General features: G+C 53.0%; 3 gene segments (V, D, J or C); all 3 read right to left on the reverse strand.

The window, feature by feature from the left end:
- Positions 1 to 3,126: 3,126 nt before the first annotated feature.
- Positions 3,127 to 4,721, reverse strand: LOC113875153. The segment is given in 3 exon segments: positions 3,127 to 3,144; positions 4,192 to 4,523; positions 4,633 to 4,721. Coding segments are annotated over 3 exon segments (405 nt in total).
- A 10,771-nt stretch (positions 4,722 to 15,492) lies between these two features.
- On the reverse strand, positions 15,493 to 16,319 carry LOC113907280. The segment is given in 2 exon segments: positions 15,493 to 16,110; positions 16,220 to 16,319. Coding segments are annotated over 2 exon segments (429 nt in total).
- Positions 16,320 to 21,165: 4,846 nt separating this feature from the next.
- On the reverse strand, positions 21,166 to 22,765 carry LOC113907279. The segment is given in 2 exon segments: positions 21,166 to 22,551; positions 22,668 to 22,765. Coding segments are annotated over 2 exon segments (453 nt in total).
- Positions 22,766 to 23,043: the final 278 nt, after the last annotated feature.

The raw sequence follows: 23,043 nt of genomic DNA on the forward strand, positions 1-23,043 counted from the left end.
CACTGACCCCACGACAGAGCAGCAGGAACTGAGAGGCACGCCTGGGGCTCTGAGCTGAGAGCTGCCGTGTCCCCTGGGAGCCCAGGTGCAGGACGTCACCCTCCAGTGAGGACCCTACTGCCCACGTGGGCAAGAGGCAACAGAGGAGGTGACAGCCAGCCTGGCCAGGACCCTGGGCTCTCAGGACCAGGCCCACAGCGCCCCCTGCTGGACTCAGACCTCCTCCTCCCGCGCTTCACACCACAGCCTCCTGGAAGGGCTTTCTCACACTTGCAGCTGGGTCTTCCTGATGTCACCTCCCAGGGCAGTAGAATGAGTCGCCTTCGTCTAGTTTGGGCCTGGTCATTGATTTTTCCAGGTGCCTAATGAGAGATCCAACCAGTCCATCCTAAAGGAGACCAGTCCTGGGTGTTCACTGAAAGGACTGATGCTGAAGCTGAAACCCCAATACTTTGGCCACCTCATGTGAAGAGTTGACTCATTGGAAAAGACCCTGATGCTGGGAAGGACTGGGGAGAAGGAGAACGGACAACAGAGGATGAGATGGCTGGATGGCATCACCGACTAGATGCACATGAGTTTGGGTGAACTCCGGGAGTTGGTGATGGACAGGGAGCCCTGGCGTGCTGCGATTAATGGGGTCACAAAGAGTCAGACATGACTGAGCGACTGAACTGAACTGAATGACCTCAGACTCCTGTATGGTATGCTGATACACTAATGAATTTCAGGATTCCCTGATGTCTGAGTGTGCATTGCCTAGCTCGTGCGTTCACTGCCAGAACACAACCACCCAAATCTGAGTTTCTAGGGTTCAAACTCCCAGCATGCCGTGGGTGGTGCCTGGTCAAGATTCTGTCTGAGTTTCCTTCCCAGCTTGATAGGTCGTCAAGGTTGAATTTGCAGGACCTCCCGGGACCTTCCCAGCCCAGACTGCATGGCTGTGTTCTTATTTCTCTCTTTGCAAAGCGTAGGAGGCTCTCAGGAACAACAATTCTCTTCTTGGTCACTTCCAGGGGTTCTCATTTACCCTTGATCATGGTTCTCACAGTACTTCTTTTTGACTCAGATATTTAAAGAAGTTTTTAGTCTAATTTTATAATCTTTCCATATTAAATGTTTGACATAAAAGATTATGCCTATAAATGGGAATCTCATCCTTATCTGGGCTCCTGTTTCATCTCTGGTTGCGAAACCCTTATGACTGTTACCTGATCTTCATTGGACATGGTGAAGTCTAATGTTCTAACCTTCAATTGTAGAATCCATAGATTTAATGGAGGTGAGTTTATAAGGTCTGTGTCCAAAATAGTGACATTTATCGAATATCATCTCAAACAAGGAACCAGGGAGGAAAAAGGGGGAGAGATCATGAGGCAAAAGAGGAGGAAATGAGCAAGTGAGGAGTCTGAGAGCTGCATCCTAACAGGGAGGGTCTCCCAGTACCTGGAGAGGAGGGCTCTTCAGGCAGCAATCCCCAGGGAAAGGGAGGACCCAGCTTCCCTAAGGGTCAGGGTTCAGGGCAGAGCACAAAGGCTGGAGCAGGAGAGGAACATGCGGCGGGTAAGACAGGCCCCCTGGGGCTCCAGGACACAGATGCTGGACTTCTGCTTCCTCGACATCCTGCTCAGTACCTGTGAGGGACCCTGTGTATCTGGACACATGGGCATTCTGCTTGTGTTTGGAGACCAGACAGAAAAAGAACAATTTCATGGGCCCCATAATGATGGACCTGGATGAGGAGGTGAGACTGCCCAGATTTAATAGCACAAGCGACAGCAGAGACCTGAACCAGCACTGGTGACGTCACAGGCAGGGTCAGGGCAGTGATGGGTCGACACGGGAGTAGAGGGCAAGCTTTCTTCAGACATCCCCATCACACGGGGATTCCCTGTCGCTGTGGTTAGTGATGAGCTGTGTGACACTGATGACCAGCCTCCTCACCAGGCTGGGGTCCAGAGTGATCAAGGACCGGGTGTGGACCCACCAGGAGGCAGAGAACAGGGCCTAACCCCTCAGTGTCCCTCACGTCTGTCATCGGTCACAAAGGCAGGGATTTTGCCTGGAATCCCGAGTCATCATTGCCATGGTGATCCCCCTTCCCCGCTGATTCTTCTACAGGCCATGGAGCTCTTGGATCTGGGCTCATCGGGGCATCACAAGCAGAGGTACACAGGCACATCCTGTGGAGCCCCTGCTCCTGACAGTCCACAGACCACCCCAACCTGGAAGTAGGAAATGCTCCAATGGGGTGGAGACGAGAGAAGTAGAGGGCAGGACACAGCCCGCACCTGTGGGTCAGGAGAACCTCTCCCGGGCTTCCCTGCCTCCTGCGATGTACCACCGGTGCCCCTCAATCCTCACGCTCTCTGCTCTGCCCCTTCAGGAGCAGGGTCCACACCCTGGGCGACGATCTGCCTGCTGGGATGGTCCACGGACTCTGCTGAAGGCACATCTGGGAAAGCCTCCTGCTCCTGATCTCAAGTGAGGGAGCTCAGCTCCACAGCTCCCTTGATCACACGGATGACCAGGGTGCACTTCAGCGGTATCAGAAATTGTTTACATTTTCTGAGACTTCAGCAAAACTGACTGTACAACTGAGAGTAGACATACTATGAACCAGAACATACCTCAGGAATGAATTGATTCTGGGGTATTATTTAACATTTGACGGTTGTCTAAGAATAAGCCGCTGACAAGCTGAGCCTCTCGTCCCAGTTTCCCATCTACCTGTGTCGCTGTGAGAAGCCCTGTTGCACCAGCCTGCACGGTCAGAGTCAGCTTCATGCTCAGGCTGCAGCCCAGAGACGAGCAGGAGGCCCACGTTGGCCGAGGCATCTTTGAATCCAGGAAACCTGCAGGGACCCTGGAGCCTGGTCCTTACTGGAGTCTGAGTGGTAGGACCGGAGGACCGAGGAGGGCTCGCTGGCTTCTGCAGGTTCCAGTAACAGTAGAGTGGCTGACACTGATGTCACTGCTCAGGGTGCAGGGAGCCATAGAGTCAGCTGTGGTCTGTGAGGGAACAGGGGTCTCCACACACACAGGCCCTGAAACCATTGCCAGTCACAGCAGTCCAGGGCCTCAGGGCTGCAGTGTGGTCACTCACAGCAGCACCAGGTCTAGGGGCTAAGCCTTGTCCTCGGGCTGGGCCCAGAGATGGTCAGGGAGCCCCACCTGACTCGGAGCCCTCCAGCCTCGCTGAGACCCTGCGGGCGGGTTGTGACTCCTGTGCTCAGGAGCCTGGGACTCAGCACGACTGGGACGGCAGCCAAGTCGCCCCCTTGGTGCCACCAGTCTTGCTGTTCCCAGGCAGGTGAGTGTGGCTGAGCGTCCATGGAGTCACCGACCCTGGCTGAGTCCCCCCTGCCTGAGCCCCGGACACCACGAGGGGACAGAGGAGGCTGAGAGCAGGACATGCTCCCTGTGCAGGAGAGGGCCCATGGCGTGGGGGTCTGCCAGGGCTGAGAGACGTTGATGGACCCCCAGTTCGGACACTGAGATAGAGACTAACAGACCCTGTGTCCCCAGTGATGGGAGACAGATTTTCTGTGTCCTTTGAGACCCTCTCCTGGGAATGGGCTGCTGTGGGGGCGGGTGGGGGCGGATTTGAGGACAGAGGGGAGAGAGGAGCCTCCATGCAAGGGCAGAGCCCTCGATGACCTGGATCCAGGGTGGGGCAGCAGCAGCAGAAGGTCCAGCAGAGCCTGAGCAGGGAACCCCTGGGCTGCCCCACTCCCACAGTTTGACAGGAATCCTGGTCTAGTCCCCCGCAGGCCTGGAGCCCTGAGGGAGCCTGAGAGGCGGTCACAGGAAAGGCAGGAGCAGCAGCCTGGGCCTCACCTCAGCCCAAGGACAGCTGAGGACCTGAAGTGTCCTGAATCAGACGCAGCTGGACGCTGTCTCTCTGGTTCTGACCTGACCGTCATGGACTCTGTCTGCCAGGACCTGCCTCTGGCATTCAGGGCCTTCTGCTCAACTTCAGATATTCATATAAAATGTGGTTGCCAAGAGCAAGGCCTTGGTGAGGGCGCAGAATGAAGAAGAACTGAAAGGATTTCCCAGACTAATTTCCTGGTGTGGGGCTCAGACCCCCGTTTTAAATCAAACAAACAACAGAATTGTCTGTATTGGCAGAAGATGCTTCAGCCCCGGGAGGCCCATGACTTAGGGGAGAGCAGGTTTTTGTCTCACTTCCCCCCTGGCCTGGAGCACTGTGACAATACTGCTACTACTGTCATAAGCTACACAGAAATAATCCGCCTCATCCTCAGCCTGGAGCGAGCTGATGGTCAGGGTGGCTGTGTTGCCAGACTTGGAGCCGGAGAATCGGTCGGGGACCCCCGAGGGTCGACTGCTACTACCATAGATGATGGTTCTGAGGCCCGATCCTGGGACCTGTTGGTACCAGCCCACATTATAACTACCGATGTTGCTGCTGCTTCCAGAGCAGGTGATGGAGACCCTCTGGCCCAGGGAGCCGGACACGGAGGACGGCTGAGTCAGCACAGCCTGGGCCCAGGATCCTAGAAGGGAGAGAGACAGAGATGGTGAGTCTGGGGTCCAGACACGATAGCGGGGAGCACAGCATGTGTGTCTTTCCAAGACCTCTCCCCTGGCCCCGCATCCAGTCACCTGTGCACAGAGCGACCAGGGTGAGGAGCAGAGGGGACCAGGCCATGGTGGACATGGTCAGGCGTCCTGCTGTCTGTGGCCCCACAGCTGAGCAGAGCATCCCCACAGCACTCCTTCCCCTCTTCATACCCTGAGAGGGGGCGGGGCCTTTCATGCAAATGACCGTCCTCCCCACACCACCCCCACAATGCTCTGATCACCTCTGGGACCTGGGTCAGCTTCCTGTGCCCTAAGGAGTCCAGTGGGTGATCAGAGGCAGGGTTTGTGGGGCTTGGGGATGGGAGGTCACAGCTGGGAACCCTGAGCAGAAAGCACCTGGAAGCACCAGGGGACTCATCTCAGATCTCAGCTGCAGACCCACAGGAATGGCTTTGGATGGCCCCCTGGTGTCCTGGCCCAGACATACATCCTGTGACCTAGTGATCAGAGCTCTTAGAGTCAACTTTCCCAAAACTGGCTTTGAAGTTACACAGTTCAGGAAGAGTTGTGTTGGAAAAAAAGATCCAGGTGTAATTTACCCTGTAGTGCATGTGAGTGTTACACAGTGGATGTGTGACTTTGAGATTTTAAATGAACCAAAATGTGATCATGGAGTAGGAAAAATCTAAGGTCATCACTTAAAATAGATGCCTAAACTTAACTGAAGAAAATGTTGTGGTTCAGTCACTAAGTTGTGTCCGACTCTGGCTCTGTTTTAATTTTGCATTGCCATGGTACTATTTCTAAAACATAATGTTCCTTGTAGATTCTGTTCTTTAAATAAGATCATTTTAAAGCCTTTCTGACAAGCATCTCCACTAAAGGATTTTCATGTCTTAGCAGGATGTTCTCTCTGTGAAACAGGGCAGGCTGAGTTATCAGAGCCATGGGTCAGCCTCAGATCTGAGATGAGACACAGGACATGACAAGGCAGATCAGCTGTTCTCAGGAATCTCAGACGGGACCATGCACATGGTCAGACAGAGCAGCAGTCACGGCCCCAGGGGCAGAGCCCCAGGACAGGGTCTGCTTTCCCAGCCCAGGGCCCCAGCAGCTTCTCCCGGGCTCACTGTGCATAAAGTCAGTCCCACAGCAGCTGAGCACAGACACTCCTCAGCCAGGAATCATTTCCCAGGTGTCAGGACCAGGCTTTCTCTCCCCTCCTGAATCCTGACTCGATGGGCACATGGGACAGAGTGTGAACGTTCACGGGATAAATCAGCTGCTGGGTGGGCATCACTGGGTCCCCTGGGAAATGAGGGGGAACCAGGGGTGGAACAGGGAGGGGTCGAGCTGGGGTCACACCTGAGAGCCGGAAACCTGAGGCTTCTCGGGAAGCAAGGGTTAGAGAGGTTCAAGGAGGGGGATGAGGAAGTGAGTGTTTCAGGAAGATCTGGAAACTCGTTCATGACTCTCTAAGAGCATGAGCTTGGTCACCACTGTGGAGGCCAACAGTGTATGATGTAGAAAGAGCGAGGCCCAGAATTGGGAGGAAAGTCACAAATGAGGAGAGCGGGAGGGCAGGCTCTGAGCAGAGATGAGGAGGAGCGGGCGCAGGCTGAGGAGAGCTGGAGGGGTTCACCGAGTGGGCTCTGGGGGCTCCTCCCCTCCTCTCTTTCTGGGAAGAGGGTGGGCACTGATGACTACCTGACCCCTTCACCCTCCAACTCTGGGTGTTCGGCCCCGGGTGCAGCTTCAGTCCCAGGAGGAGGCCTGCGGGCCGAGGCTCTGAGTCTGTCCCCTGAGAGGAAGCACCTGCTCTCACATCCAACTCAGTCCGCTGAGCCCGGGTGCAGGGCCAGCTCAGGGGACAATGGGGGTTTGTTGAGGGGCTGCCAGTTCTGAGCAGGTGCACAGCGCCCCCTGGTGACGCACCCGGGGAACGTTCACGGCGGTGAGAGTGGGAGCAAGGTGCCGCTCAGTTTCTTGGTTCTCAATCCTGTCTGACTCCTTTGAGACCCCGTGGACTCTAGCCCACCAGGCTCATCTGTCCATGGGATTCTCCAGGCAAGAACACTGGAGAGGGTTGCCGTTTCTTGCTCCAGAGGATCTTCCCACCCCAGGGACAGAACCCACTTCTCTTATGGCCCTTGCATTGGCACCGGGTTCTTTACCTCTAGCGACACCTGGGAAGCCTTATGAAAGGAAGCAGGGGCGCTCTTTTTTCCTGTCACCAAACACTCTGTCAATAAACAAATGAATGAATCGAATAGCAATAAGTATTACACGTCTTTGATAGTGTGCAGATACTTCTTTTTTATTTCTTCTATTGTATTTTCAGGTGATTCTGACTACTTTTTCTCCTTTTCCTACATTTATCTCCTTTTCCTTAGGACCCAAGAGTGTTTGTACTTGCTCATCAAATAGATTTGATGTTTTGTCCCTAAAAACATCTGTCACCTGATTTCATCATCTCAGGTATCTCACCAGTGATGTCTATGCCTTCTCACTTCCCTTCAATATTTAGTATTCTGGTTCTTGATAGAAGTGACAATTCTACTGGATACTGGATTCTGTGGAAATTGCTTGTAGAAACTCTGGGTTCCATTTCCTTTTCCTTTAACAGAAAATGCTTCTGTGATGGAAGCTCAGGGATGTGCATTCACTGCCCAGTGACCCAGCAAGGGCGCACTGACTCCCCTGCTCCGTGCTGCCGACTCCGACCTGGGAGCCGGGGGCAATTGCTGTGAGCAGCTCCTTCATCCAGGGGCGTGTGACCACCCCTTGTGTGCCGCTGGCCTAGGGAGGGGAGTTGAGCTGAGGGGGCAACTGTGCTGCAGTCAGGGCACACTCAGTCTGCTGGGTTCCATGGTCTCAGGGACTCCAGGAAGGGAGGGGCAAACACCTTGCCCTCGGAGCCCCATTGCTGTGGGGGAAGCAGGTTTTTGTCTCCTTCTCTCTGGCCTGAAGCACTGTGCAAACTTTCAAGCCGTCAGCCCATGAGAAACAGTAATAATCAGTATCGTTCAGCATGAACTGAGGTGGTCAGAGAGGCTGAGTTGCCAGGCTTGGAGCCAGAGAGTCAATCTGGGAGTCCTGAGGGTTGTTTGCTATTTTCATATGTCAGGAGTCTAGGGGCCTTTCCTGGGAGCTGTTGGTACCAGCTGACATAAAGACCCCCAGTGTTGCTGCTCCTTCCAGTGAAGGAGAGGGTGACCCTCTGACCCAAAGTCCCGAACACGGAGGGCGGCTGAGTCAGCATAGCCTGGGCCCAGGATCCTGGAAGGGGGAGAGACAGACATGGTGACTCTGGGGTCCTGACAGGACAGCAGGGAGCAGGGCCTGTGAGTCTTCCCAGGGCCCTTCCCCTGTCCCCACATCCAGTCACCTGTGAAGAGAGCGACCAGGGTGAGGAGCAGAGGGGACCAGGCCATGGTGGACACAGTCAGGGTGTCCTGCCTTCTGTAGCCTCACAGCTGAGCAGAGTGTCCCCACACCGCTCCTTCCCCTCTTCATACCCTGAGAGGGGGAGGGTCCTTTCATGCAAAGGATCCCGTGCATCACACTGACCCTCCCAGGCCCTGGGCCAGGTCTCTATGCCTGACGGTGGCCAGAGAGTTGTCAGGGGTAGGGCTCTGTGGGTCTCAGGAATGGGAGTCACAGCTGGGAGCCCTGAGCAGAGGCCACCAGGCCTTGTCAGGGAGCTCTGTCGGGGGGGCCAGCTCTGCCTCCCACCACCCAGCTTCAGAAATGGACCCCGAGCGCCCCCCACCCCTTGTCCAGGCCCAGACACACATCCTGTGACCTGGAGAGCAGAGCCCTCAAGGACAGATCCTGCCTCCTGCTCTGTGCACTGTCCCCTCTTTAGCACCAGGCCAGGTGCCCCTTCTGTGTCCCCCTGAGCTCAGGGCCATCATGGGCTCCCCTCAAATCCTCAGGATGAATCTGTCCAGGGCTTCCATGACTGCTCAGGGGTCAGGACCGAGGGGCATCTGAGACACAAATTCCTCTCAGATCAGGATCAGGTCAGGGCAGTGCCGGCCCCGGAGCGGGAAAGTGGGTCTCCTTCTGTGCAGGACAGCAGGGTCCCTCCTCTGTGGGCCTCCTCCCTGGTGGGCAGAGCCCTCCTTCCTCTGTGCGTCCCCTCAGCAATGAGGAAGAGGGGGCAGTTCTCTGAGGAGGGGGTGAAGGTGTGGAGAGAGGCCTGAGGTGGGACTCAGCATTCCTAAACGCCTGGATCTTTACCATGTGTTTGAACAAAAGAGCCTCTTGATGAAAGCGAAAGAGGAGAGTGAAAAAGTTGGATTAAAACCGAACATTTCGAAAACTAAGGTCATGGCATCTGGTCCCATCACTTCATGGCAAATAGATGGGGAAACAGTGGAAACTGACAGACTTCACGTTTGGGCTCCAAATCACTGCAGATGGGGACTGCAGCCATGAAATTAAAAGATGCTTGCTCCTTGGAAGAAAAGCTATGACCAACCTAGACAGCATATTAAAAAGCAGATACATGACTTTGCCAACAAAGGTCTGTCTAGTCAAAGCTATGGTTTTTCCAGTAGTCATGGAAAAGTTGAGAGTTGGACTATAAAGACAGCTGAGCACCAAAGAAATGATGCTTTTGAACTCTGGTGTTGCAGGAGACTTTTGAGAGTCCATTGGACTGTAAGGAGATCCAACCAGTCCATCCTAAAGGAAATCAGTCCTGAATGTTCATTGGATGGACTGATACTGAAGCTGAAGCTCCAATACTTTGGCCACCTGATGCAAAGAACTGACTCATTTGAAAAGACCCTGATGCTGGGAAAGATTGAGGAAAGGAGGAAAAGCAGATGACAGAGGATGAGATGGTTGGATGGCATCTCCAACTCAATGGACATGAGTTTGAGTAAACTCCAGGAGTTGGTGATGGACAGGGAAGCCTGGCGTGCTGCAGTCCATGGGGTCGCAAAGAGTCGGACATGACTGAGCTACTGAACTGAACAGAACTTACTGTGTGTGAAGGCTTCCACACGCTGGACCCTGTCCTATGGCCTGTCTTATGAAGTGGCCCCTCCCGGGCGTCTTTCCTGCAGGCACAGGGCACCAGCTGAAGGGTGCAGGCCTGGTGATGCTCCTGGCAGTTTTTATTGAGACTCTGAAGGGCTCTGAGCAGGTTGTGTCCCCAGGGATCCTGATACGTAATAGCTGTTAGGACCAACCATCCCAAATAGCAGGTTAGAGAAGGTAGAGGTCGAAGTGATTGGTTGGAAAAGAACGGTTGACTGTAGCTTGCCCTGCACTGGTGAGGTGTTACACTCTGGGTGTGTGAGATTTTAAACGAACCAAATGTGGTAATGGATTAGTGAAAATCTACAGTCATTCCTTAAAATCTGTGCATGAATTAAACTGACGGAAAATCGACGTTCTCTCTTAATTTTTCACTTACAAGGGTACAGTTCTGGAAAACTAATTATCATCGTAAGTTCTTTTTTTATTAAAAACTTCTTTTTAAATGACTTCATAGGTATCCTAGGAAATTTTAAATACTATCCAGTAAAAATATTTCTACAAAGATATTTGTATTCCTAACTTGTTTGGACTTTGACTGAGGCAGGGCTAGAACCAGCTCTTTCTGCCACATATTGCCTCTCCACTGGGGAGTGCTTATCTCTGAGCAGCCTGTGAAAATAGGGCAGGCTGAGGTATGGGAGCCATAGGTCAGCTCAGAGCTGAGTTGAGGGAACGTGCGTGACAGGGCAGGTCTGCTGACCTCGGACACTCAGAAGTGACCATAGGAAGATAGGCTGAGTTAAAGGAGGTCCAGGTAAGGCAGCAGTGACCGCCCTGGCCGGGAGGGGATGAGCTGGGGTCACAACTGAAGTCTGGAGACCTGAGGCTTCTCTGGTAGGAGGGCTAGAGAGGTTGCAAGGGAGGACAAGGCTGGTCAAGGAAGCCTGGAAACTGACCCATGACCTGATAGAGTGACGTTGGTCTGGAGAAGGAGGTCGCTGGTGAAGGGTTGTAGAGAGGAGCCCAGATTGGGGAGGAAAGTCATGGATTAGAGGGGTGCTCTTAGGAAAGAGCAAGAGAGGAGCAGAAGAGGCTGCAGGGAGTGGGAGCGGTGCAAGGGGTTATTATGTATTCCTAGTGAATTCTTTTCTTATTATATGAACATATTGATGACAGTTTGGCTGAACTTCTGATTTCATATATTTCATGTTACAAGTGTTAACATAAAGTATTAATAAAACGGGAAGGAACGAGTAATGGAGCCACAAAAACTGACACAATATCAGTTTCCATAGTTCACTTCAAAATGTTGAAATTGCCACATAACCCAACAGGGAACATTTTTAAATGACACAGATGGTGACAGCGGGTCCTTGCCTGCATCCCTCTTCCACTGGGAACACCCGGGCGTTCTGTGGGCAATGGCGCAGCCTCTGCAGGGGTCTCTTATCCCCTGTCCAGGTATCCCTGGAGGCCGAGTTTCCTGAAGGAAGTTCATTCTTCTTGTATGACCGTCCCTCTGTCCTCAGTTGGATTTCAGGTCTGGGCACTGACCCAACAACAGAGCAGCGGGAACTGAGAGGCAAGCCTGTGGCTCTGAGCTGAGAGCTGCCGTGTCCCCTGGGGGCCCAGGTGCAGGACATCACCCTCCAGTGAGGACCCTGCTGCCCACGTGGGCAAGAGCCAAGGGAGGAGGTGCCAGCCTGCCTGGCCAGGACCCTGGGCTCTCAGAAACAGGCCCACAGCGCCCCCTGCTGGACTCAGACCTCCTCCTCCCCCACTTCACACCACGGCCTCCTGGAAGGGCTTTTCTCACACTTGCAGCTGGGTCTTCCTGATGTCACCGCCCAGGGCAGTAGAATGAGTCGCCTTCATCTAGTTTGGGCTTGGTCATTGATTTTTCCAGGTACCTAATGAGAGATCCAACCAGTCCATCCTAAAGGAGAACAGTCCTGGGTGTTCACTGGAAGGACTGATGCTGAAGCTGAAACTCCAATACTTTGGCCACGTCATGTGAAGAGTTGACTCATTGGAAAAGACCCTGATGCTGGGAGGGATTGGGGGAGGAGGAGAAGGGGACGACAGAGGATGAGATGGCTGGATGGCATCACAGACTCAATGCATGAGTTTGGGTGAACTCCGGGAGTTGGTGATGGACAGGGAGCCCTGGCGTGATGCGATTCATGGGGTCACAAAGAGTTGGACACGACTGAGCGACTGAACTGAACTGAACTGAATGACCTCAGACCCCTCAATGGTATGCTAATACACTAACGAATTTCAGGATTCCCTGATGTCTGTGTTTGCTCTGCCCAGCTCGTGGGTTCACTGCCAGAACACAACCACCCGACCCGAGTTTCCAGGGTTCAAACTCCCAGTGTGCCTGTGGGTGGTACCTGGTCAGGATTCTGTCTGAGCTTCCTTCCCAGGTTGATAAGGAGTCAAGGTTGAATTTGCAGGGCCTCCCGGGACCTTCCCAGCCCAGACTGCATGGCTCTGCTCTTATTTCTCTCTTTGCAAAGAGAATAGGAGTCTCTCAGGAACGACAAAGCTCTTCTTGGTCACTTCCAGGGGTTCTCATTTACCCTTGATCATGGTCCTCACAGTACTTCTTTTTGACTCAGATATTTAAAGATGTTTTTAGTCTAATTTTATAATCTTTCAATATTAAACGTTTGATATAAAAAATTATGCCTATAAATGGGAATCTCATCCTTGTCTGGGCTGAGAAACCCATCCCAGACAAGGGTTTCATCTCTGGTGAGAAACCGTTATGACCGTTACCTGATCTTCATTGGACATGGTGAAGTCTAACGTTCTAACCTTCAATTGTTAGAATCCATAGATTTAATGGAGGTGGGATTATAAGGTCTGTGTCCAAAATAGTGACATTTATCCAATATCATCTCAAACAAAGAAGCAGGGAGGGAAAAGGGGGAGAGATCATGAGGCAAAAGAGGAGGAAATGAGCAAGTGAGGAGTCTGAGAGCCACATCCTAACAGGGAGGGTCTCCCAGTACCTGGAGAAGAGGGCTCTTCAGGCAGCAATCCCCATGGAAAGGGAGGCACCCAGCTTCCCTAAGGGTCAGGGTTCAGGGCAGAGCACAAAGCCTGGAGCAGGAGAGGAACGTGCGGGGGGTAAGAGAGGCCCCCTGGGGCTCCAGGGCACAGATCCTGGGCTTCTGCTTCCTCGATATCCTGCTCAGTACCTGTGAGGGACCCTGTGTATCTGGGCACATGGGCATTCTGCTTGTATATGAAGACCAGAGTGAAAAAGGGACAGTTCGTGGACCCCATAATGATGGACCTGGATGAGGAGGTGAGACTGCCTGGATTTAATAGCACAAGTGAGAGCAGAGACCTGAACCAGCACTGGTGAGGTCACAGGCAGGGTCAGGGCAGTGATGGGTCGACACGGGAGTAGAGGACAAGCTTTCATCAGACATCCCCATCACACGGGGATTCCCTGTGGCTGTGGTTAGTGATGAGCTGTGTCACACTGATGACCAGCCTCCTCACCAGGCTGGGGTCCAGAGTGATCAAGGAGTGTGGACTTGATCCTGGGCATGTGGACCCACCAGGAGCCAGAGAACAGGGCTGAACCCCTGACTGTCCCTCACCTCTGTCCTGAATCACAAAGACAGGGACTTTGCCTGGAATCCCTTGTCATCATGCCATGGTGATCCCCGCTTCCCCGCTGTTCCTTCTACAGGCCGTGGGGCCCTTGGCTCTGGGCTCATCGGGGGCATCACAAGCAGAGGTACACAGGCACATCCTGGGGAGCCCCTGCTCCTGACAGTCCACAGACCACCCCAACCCTGAAGTCGGAAATACTCCAATGGGGTGGAGACGAGAGGAGGGGAGGGCAGGAAGAGCCAGCACCTGTGGGTCAGGAGAACCACTCCCGGGCTTTCCTGCCTCCTGTGATGTATCAGCGGTGCCCCTCACTCCTCATGCTCTCTGCTCTGCCCCTTCAGGAGTAGGGTTCGCACCCTGGGGGACGATCTGCCTGCTGGGATGGTCCACGGGCTCTGCTGAAGGCGCATCTGGAAAAGCCTTCTGCTCCTGATCTCCAGTGAGGGAGCTCAGCTCCACGGCTCCCTTGATCACATGGATGACCAGGGTGCACTTCACTGGTATCAGAAGCTTTACATTTTCTGAGACTTCAGCAAAACTGACTGTACAACTGGGAGTAGACTTATTATGAACCAGAACATACCTCAAGAATTAATGGATTCTGGGGTATTCTTTAACATTTGACGGTGCTCTAAGAACAAGCCCCTGACAGGCTGAGCCTCTCGTCCCAGTTTCCCGTCTACCTGTGTCGCTGTGAGAAGCCCTGTTGCACCAGCCTGCACGGTCAGAGTCAGCCTCATCCTCAGGCTGCAGCCCGGAGACGAGCAGGAGCCCTGCATTGGCCGAGGCATCTTTGGATCCAGAAAACCTGCGAGGACCCCGGAGCCTGGTTCTTACTGGAGTCTGAGTGGTAGGATCGGAGGGCGGAGGAGGGCTCACTGGCTTCTGCTGGTTCCAGTAACAGCAGAGCGGCCAACACTGATTGCGGGGAGCGAGCTCCGCCCGTGGCAAAGGTCATGAGGAAGGAGGCTTGGCATACGCAAAGGCGGGATCAAGCCTCAGGAGTCTCCCTGGAAATTCTCGAGCATCTACCCCCAAAACCAGAGTCTGCCTACTTTCTGCTTTGTGCTTTCACCTACACCTCTGACTTTACAGGGGGCTGTCCCCCACTACCTCTCTCTGAAAAAAGTGTTAGCTTACAGCTCCAGTTAATAATTCCTGGGTGTGACAGTGTTTCAACCTACAAATTCCTTTGGAAATCCTCTAGCCTGCGTGAATAGGTTTTTTCAGCCACATGTGATTGTTCAGAGCCTCCCAGCTGTGAGAGGGAGGAGATGTTCTAAACTGTCTAAACACAGATTCTTTTGAGTAGTTAAAAGATTGATTAGAAATTGTATTGGTGAAGGGTTTTTCACTTATTGGGCCAATGTTTGCTGCTAAGTCTCCATACCCCTTACCTACTGTGTCCTTGGCAGTGTATTGATTGATATAATGGGTGTATAGAAATGTAAGTAGTAGCCTCAATGTTTGTAACCTTGGACCCTTGAGTTAATTCTTTTCTTGATTGAGCCCACCTCACCTTTGCCCTATAGGAATGCAGCTTTGTCCAATGCTTTTTTGGAGGCTGGTGCCTGACTTTGGAATAATCACCTTTAGAGAAAGATAAGTTTCTTAAAATGTTAACAGGCCTCCTGGCCAGAAGATGATGTAATTCACCTGAACTTTTGCATATGATAAGTTTGAAAGCCTGGCTTCGATTAGGACCAGGAACTGCTGTCCACCCCTTACCCCGTTATCCTCTATGCACAACTTAAGGTATAAAAACTACTTTGGAAAATAAAGTGCGGGCCTTGTTCACCGAAACTTGGTCTCCCCATGTCGTTCTTTCTCTCACCTTCTGGCTGAATTATTCAGCCTCTTTTCTTCACTGTATTTTCCTACTGAGCTATCCTCATCCTATTACTCTTTATATCTTTGATAAAATATTTAAATAAATAGGTCGCCGACGCCGTCCCCGCTTCGAATACCCTGGATCAGCCGGGGCTGGTCCCCGGCAACTGATGTCACCGCTCAGGGTGCAGGGAGCCACAGAGTCAGCTGCGGTCTGTGAGGGGACAGGGGTCTCTCCACACACAGGCCCTGATTGCCGGTCACAAGAGTCCTGAGTTCAGGGCTGCTGATCCAATGTCGATACCCACAGCAGCACCAGCTCTAGGGGCTCAGCAATCCTGTGCTGAGAGAAACCAACAAAAAACAGGAGTAGAATTCATATACCTGCAACCTTATAGAAGAAAGTTAACAATGCAGCCATTAAGTTGAGATTCTTCTAAAATATCAGTCGAAAATAATAAGAAAACACACTACTCAAGATCAGAAATTAAAATGATAGTGTTTGAACATGTTGGAGTATTCCAAATTCCCTTTCCCCTAAATGGTCTTACATGGAGCAGAAGGACTGGGAAGAGCAGCTGAGGACATTTTGAGTGAAAACGTGCAGGAAGTTGTGAAGTACGGCCACACACTCTTGTTCTCACCGTGTGAAATGAATATGATTTTATGTCCATTTCAGAGCTGCTGCTACAGTGCCTGCTTTGACAGAGATGTTTCAGTCCCAGGAGGCCCATGTCTGGAGGAGAGCAGGTTTTTGTCTCACTTCTCCCCTGGCCTGGAGCACTGTGCCATGATAACTACTACTTTTGTAAGTTGCACAGTAGTAATCCGCCTCGTCTTCGGCCTGGAGCGAGCTGATGGTCAAGGTGGCCGTGTTGCCAGACCTGGAGCCGGAGAATCGGTCTGGGACCCCCGAGGGTCGACTGGTACTCCTATAGATGAGGGTTTTGGGGGCCGATCCTGGGATCTGTTGGTACCAGCCCACATAATTACCACCACCGATGTTGCTGCTGCTTCCAGTGCAGGAGATGGTCACCCTCTGTCCCAGGGACCCGGACACGGAGGGCGGCTGGGTCAGCACAGCCTGGGCCCAGGATCCTGGAAGGGGGAGAGACAGAGATGGTGACTCTGGGGTCCAGACACAAGAGCAGGGAGTAGGGCCTGTGAGTCTTCCCAGGGCCCTTCCCCTGTCCCCCCATCCAGTCACCTGTGCAGAGAGTGACCAGGGTGAGGAGCAGAGGGGACCAGGCCATGGTGGACACGGTCAGGGCGTTCTGCCTTCTGTGGCCCCACAGCTGAGCAGAGCGTCCCCACACCGCTCCTTCCCCTCTTCATACCCTGAGAGGGGGCGGGGCCTTTCATGCAAATGACCCCCCAGCTCTCTGACCCCACCCAGCTCTCTGTCCCCACACCTTAGGTCTCTGATCCCCCAGCTCTCTTACCTTCCCTGGGCCCTGGGTCAGGCCCCTGTGCCTTGGGGTAGCCAGATCAGGGGCGGGGCTGTGTGGGGCTTGGGAGTGGGAGGTCACGGCTGGGAGCCTTTCATGCAAATGACCACTCCCCCACTCCGAGTTACACTGTGGGTGCATAACTCTTCAGAATTGCCTGGGAATGTCCCCTGTGTCCCATCCAGACACACTCCCTGTGACCTGGTGATAAGAGCTCTTAGAGTCAACCCTCCCAAACTGGTTTTGAAATTACACAGCTCAGGAAGTGTTTGGTTGGAAAGGACCAGCCAAGGCTGTTACCCTGTAGTGCACGTGCGTGTTGCACTGTGGGTGTGTGACTCTGAGATTGTAAATGAACCACAATGTGTTCACGGATTAGTGGAAATCTAAGTCGTCACTTTAAATAGGTGCATAAATATAACTGAAGGAAGTGTTGAGTCGCTAAGTTGTGTTGGACCCTGGTTCTGTTTTAATTTTGCATTGCCTCGGTACTGTCTTTAAAACATCATTTTCTTTGTAGGTTCAGTTCATTAAATACAATTTTAACTAAATCACATGAGAGGTATCTTATGAAATTTTATTATTAAATAAAAGAACATATTTAGAAAGATATTGGCATTCTTAATTCTACTGGCCTCTGAGCGAGGCAGGGCCAGAACCAGTCTTTCTAATACTTATGGATCTCCACTGAGGGATTTTCATGTCTTAGCAGGACGTTCTACCTGTGAAACAGGGCAGGCTGAGTTATCAGAGCCATGGGTCAGCCTCAGATCTGAGATAAGACACAGGACATGACAAGGCAGATCAGCTGTTCTCAGGAATCTCAGACGTGACCATAGACATGGTCAGACAGACCAGCAGTAATGCCTCCTGGGGTAGAGCCCAGGGAGAGCATCTGCTTTTCCAGTGAGGGCCCCAGCAGCTTCTCTGCTCACTGTGCATAAAATCAATCCCACAGCAGCTGAGCACAGACACTCCTCAGCCAGAAATCGTTTCCCTCATCTCAGGACCAGGGTTTCTCCTCCCACCCGATTCTTCACTTGATGTGCACACAGATCGGAGTGTGAGCACTCAGGATAAATCAGCTACTAGAGGGGTTCATGGATCCCCTGGGAAACAAAGGGAACCTGGAGAGGAGCAGAGGGATAACGAACTTGGGTCACACATAGACCCAGAGACCTGAGGCTTCTTGGGAAGGAAGGGGTTAGAGAGGTTCAAGGAGGGGCCGAGGAAGTGAGTGTCCAGTTCAGGAAGATCGGAAACACGTCCATGACCTTCTGACATGGTCATGACCATGCAGGTCAACAGTGCAGGTTTGTAGAGAGAGAGGCTCATGATTGGGGGAGTCATGAATGAGGTGAGCTGGAGCGGAGACTCTGAGCAAAGAGATGAGGAGGAGCGGGAGCAGGCTGAGGAGAGCTGGAGGGGTGCACGGGGTGGGCTCTGGGGGCTCCTCCCCTCCTCTCTTTGTGGGAAGAGGGTGGGGACTGACGACCACCTGACCCCTTCACCCTCCACTTCTGGGTGCTCGGCCCCGGGTGCAGCTTCACTCCCAGCAGGAGGCCTGGGGGCCGCGGCTCTGAGTCTGTCCCCTGAGAGGAAGCACCTGCCGCCACGTCCAACTCAGGCCGCTGAGCCCAGGAGCAGGGCCAGCTCAGGGGACCATGTGGGTGTGGTGAGGCTTTGCCAGTTCTGAGCAGGTGCACAGCGCCCCCTGGTGGCGGATGTGGGGAACGTTCACGGCGGTGAGAGTAGGAGCAAGGTGCTGCTCAGAGGCTTGGTTCTCAATCCTGTCTGACTCTTGTGACCCCGTGGACTGTAGCCCACCAGGCTCCTCTGTCCATGGATTCTCAGGCGTGAACACTGGAGTGGGTAGCCGTTTCTTGCTCCAGAAGGTCTTCCCAACCTGGGGACAGAGCCCACATCTCTTATGTCCCTTGCATGGGCAGGCGGATTCTTTACCACTAATGACACCTGGGAGCCTTATGAAGAAGTAGAGGCTGCCTTTTTTCCTGTCACCAAACACTCTGTCAGTGAACAAATAAATGAATTAAATAATAAGTTTTACATGTCTTTGATAACATACAGAGAATTCTCTTTTATTTCCATGTATTTTATTTTCAAATGATTCTGACTACTTTTTCTCATGATTCTTTTTCTTTTTCGTTCATTTATCTCCTTTTCCTTAGGACCCAAGAGTGTTTGTATTTGCTCATCAAATAGATTTGAAGACTTATCCCTAAAAATATCTGTCACCTGATTTCCTCATCTGAGGCATCTCAGCATTAATGTCTATGCAATCTCACTTCCCTTCAATAATTAATTTCCTGGTTCTTGATAGAAGTGACGATTTTTACTGGATCCTGGACTGTGTGGAAATTACTTGAGGAAAGTCTGAGTTCCATTTCCTTTTCCTTTAACAGGAGATGCTTCTGTGACGGAAGATCAGAGATATGCATTCACTGTCCAGTGACCCAGCAAGGGCAGCACTGACCCCCCTGCTCTGTGCTGCCGACTCCGACCTGGGAGCCGGGGGCAACTGCAGTCAGCAGCTCCGTCATCCATGGGTGTATGACCACCCCTTGTGTGCTGCTGCCCTAGCGAGGGGAGTTGAGCTGAGGGGGCAGCGGAGCTGCAGTCAGGGCACACTCAGTCTGCTGGGTTCCGTGGTCTCAGGGACTCCAGGAAGGGAGGGGCAAACACCTTGCCCTGGGAGCCCCATGGCTGTGGGGGAAGCAGGTTTTTGTCTCCTTCTCTCTGGCCTGAAGCACTGTGCAAACTTTCAAGCCGTCAGCCCATGAGAAACAGTAATAATCAGTGTCGTCCTCAGCATGAACTGAGCTGGTCAGAGAGGCTGAGTTGCCAGACTTGGAGCCAGAGACTCGATCTGGGACCCCTGGGGGTCGTTTGCTAATTTCATAGGTCAGGAGTCTGGGGGCCTTTCCTGGGAGCTGTTGGTACCAGCTCACATAATAACCCCCAATGTTGTTGCTGCTTCCAGTACAAGAGACGGTGACCCTCTGACCCAAAGTCCTGAACACGGAGGGCAGCTAAGTCAGCACAGCCTGGGCCCAGGATCCTGGAAGGGGGACAGACAGAGATGGTGACTCGGGGGTCCAGACACGAGAGCAGGGAGCAGGGCCTGTGAGTCTTCCCCAGGCCCTTCCCCTGTCCCTGCATCCAGTCACCTGTGCAGAGAGCACCCAGGGTGAGAAGCAGAGGGGACCAGGCCATGGTGGACACGGTCAGGGCGTCCTGCCGTCTGTGGCCCCACAGCTGAGCAGAGCGTCCCCACACCGCTCCTTCCCCTCTTCATACCCTGAGAGGGGGCGGGGCCTTTCATTCAAATGACTCGCACCCATCCGGCCCTGGGCACTGGCTCAGGCCCCTGTGCCTGAGGGTGGCCAGTGGGTGGGCTGGGGCGGGGCTGTGTGTGGCCCTGGGGTGGGAGGTCACAGCTGGGAGCCACGAGCAGAGGCCACCAGGCAGCGCCAGGGTCCCAGCTCCCATCCCCCTAACCACCCTCGGAACGGCCCCCGAGCGCCCCCTGGTGCCCTGGCCCAGACACACATCCTGTGACCCGGTGACCAGAGCCCTCAGGGAAGCCCCTGACCTGCTCTGTGCTCTGTCTCCTTCTTGCCTTCAGGCCAGGAGCCCGTTCTGTGTCCCCTGTGACCTCAGGGCTGTCTGTGGGCTCCCCTCCGACCCTCAGGGTCAGTGTGTACACGGCGTGCTTGGCAGCTCAGGGGTCAGGACTGAAGGGGCGTCTGGGACACATATTCCTTTTATCAGGGTCAGGTCAGGACAGTGACGACCCCATGGAAGCAGCCTCCCGACTGTGCAGGATGGAGGTGCTTTCTCCTTCATTAGAAATGAAGCAGTGCCTTACACACGCGCGCACGCACACACACACACACACACAGCTTGCTTCGAGGTCCTTTCCCTGTGGATAATAAGCATTTCGTTTTTATACTCCGTGACCCCACTGTACTAGTTCCTGGTCTCCTCTTTCCCAAGTTAAATAAAACATCTGCCACGTGTTCACTCCCCATAGGCTTGGAAAGCAGAAGCCACCTTTCTGAGGGAGGCTAACTCTGCTCCCAGCTCCCAGGACACGGAATGAAGGTGACTGTGGTGGCACCACCTGTGTCCAGGTGCCCGGATCAGCATCACCCCTGTCCTCCTCCTCTTTCGTCCAAGGATAGGAGCCCCCAGTTGTCAAGGAAGCTGAGTGACCGCGTCTGGAGCCAAAGGACCAATCGCGGCTCCTGAGGGCTGGAGACCCGCAGGCATCGTGGTCTGGGGTCTCTGCCTGGGACCTGTTGGTTCCCGGACACCTCACACCGCCAGCTCTGCCACTCTTTCCAGGACTAGAGGACCTGAGCACTGAGCTGGACAATGGGCCCGGCTGAGACAGCGCAGACAGTGCTCAGGACTCTGTGCTCAGCTGCGAGGGGGCAGGTGGCACGTCACTGCTGCAGAGCCTGACTCTGAGCAGGCAGAGTGACCCTTGTGTGGTGTCAGGAACCACCGTCCTTCCTTCTGACCTCTAAGGGCTCTGCCCCGTCCCAGCTGCTCACACCCCTCCAAGTTCTCAAGGGAAACAGGTATAAGGAAGCAACACTGTAAATAATGCAGGGACTGCACAGCCCGGCTACTCACTGTTTTCCTGGAAGAAAATATTTCACTCTTGCTCAAATTTTCTTTTATCTTTCTTGCTGAATGTTTATTGTTATCATACAAATACAGTCAAATCTTAAGTTTTTTTTTTATTTCTGGGACCAAAGTAACACATTTTTGAACTACTTTTAAATTTACATCATTTTAAAATTATATACTATTTTTAGTAATTGTGGACTTGAACATTTCCCTATTCATTCTCATTAATTTTCAGCATAATTTCATATTTATGACTCATTGGAAAACTCCTTTTGCTAGGAAAGATTGAGGGCAGGAGGACAAGGCAATGACAGAGGTTGAGATGGTTGGGTGGCCTCATGGACCCAGTGGACTTGAACTTGGGCAAACTCCAGGATGGTGAGGGACAGGGAAGCCTGGTGTGCTGCAGTCCATGGAGTCAGACACGACTTAGCAACTGAACAACAAATTGCTTTACAATGTGATGTTGTGCTACTTTTAATGACTTATCTCAGTGACACTCAGTGTTTTGAACGACAGATGAGGAGTAACTGTTCACTGTGCCTTTAATTTCTCTTGCATGTTCGTCTTTTCAGGGCACAGCCTTCTGATCTTCCTCAGATTTATCTTTAAGTGTTTTCTATTGATTGTATCATACAAGTTAGTGGTTTTATTTTCAGAAACTGGAGGGTCATTACCTCCAGTAATGATAATACAATGATAATGAAAATACAATTCATTTCTGCTTATTGGCTTTTATGTCACAAAATCCCAAGTGAAACACTCACAGAAGCCTGTCTTATTGAGCCCTTGACCCTGAGCTGGGCCTGGCCTGAAACCACCTCTTCTGGGCTCAGCCAATGTCTTCATCGAAAAGTTTTTATCTCTGAACAAGCAATGTTTGCCCAAGAAAACCTGCATTGGATAAGAGTACTTAGCAATCTAAAAGCTAAACTGAAGCAAAAGATACATTATTATCAAATCTGCTGGTTTATGGAAAATTGGTTGCTTGTCTAACATCTGACAGTTGGAAGTCACCCCCTGAACTAGACTTCATCCAAGCCACGAGCAGGGGTGAGTGGAGGAGGTTTCTGTCTCACTTCCTCACTGGTCTGGAGCTCCGTGTAAGCGTTAGTGTCGCCATGCCACACAGCACAGTAGTAGTCGGCCTCGTCCTCGGGCTGCAGCCCAGAGATGAGCAGGAGCCCTGCATTGGTCGAGGCATCTTTGGATCCAGAGAAGCGGCTGGGGACCCCGGAGCCCTGGTGTTTATCCGAGTCTGATTTGAACCTCAGGAGGTACCGGAGAGGGTTCCCTGCCTTCTGCTGATACCAGTATATGCTATAGTTGCTAACATTGTAGCCACTGCTCAGGGTGCAGGAGAGTCTGGCTGATGCTCCCAGAGACGCAGAGACGGTGACCGGCTGAGTCAACACAGGCTGGGAGAGGGAACCTGCAGACACAATACAGGGGAGATGGGGCAGGAGCTGCAGGAAAGGTTCCCAGAGTCTGCACCCCAGGGGCTGATGAGGCTAGGACTGAGCCCTGGTGCCTGGGGCCTGTGCCTACCTGTGTAGTGAGAGAGGAACATGAGCAGGAGAGGAGTCCAGGCCATGGTGCTCACAGCTTCCTGATCCCCATAGTGGGGCTGGGCTGCCCCAGGTCTTCTTTTCTCGCCCAGCCTCTGCCAGAGGAGGGGCTGCCATGCAAATAGGGGTCCACCCAGGATCCGCCCAGCCCATCTCTCAGCCCTGATGCTGGAGCTCAGCTCACAGCCCAGACTCAGGGGGTGGAGGGGAGGTCCCTCTTGGGAGACCCTGGAGGAAGCACCTGCTGAGACCACATGACAGGGGACTCTGCAGCCAGAGACGACACACTGCTGAGTGCCCCCAGGAGTGCACGCGCCGCCCCCAGCCCAGCTCCAGGAGTCAGTGATGCTCCCTGA

This window comes from Bos indicus x Bos taurus, chromosome 17, assembly GCF_003369695.1.
Source record: "Bos indicus x Bos taurus breed Angus x Brahman F1 hybrid chromosome 17, Bos_hybrid_MaternalHap_v2.0, whole genome shotgun sequence".
Classification (NCBI taxonomy): domain Eukaryota; kingdom Metazoa; phylum Chordata; class Mammalia; order Artiodactyla; family Bovidae; genus Bos; species Bos indicus x Bos taurus.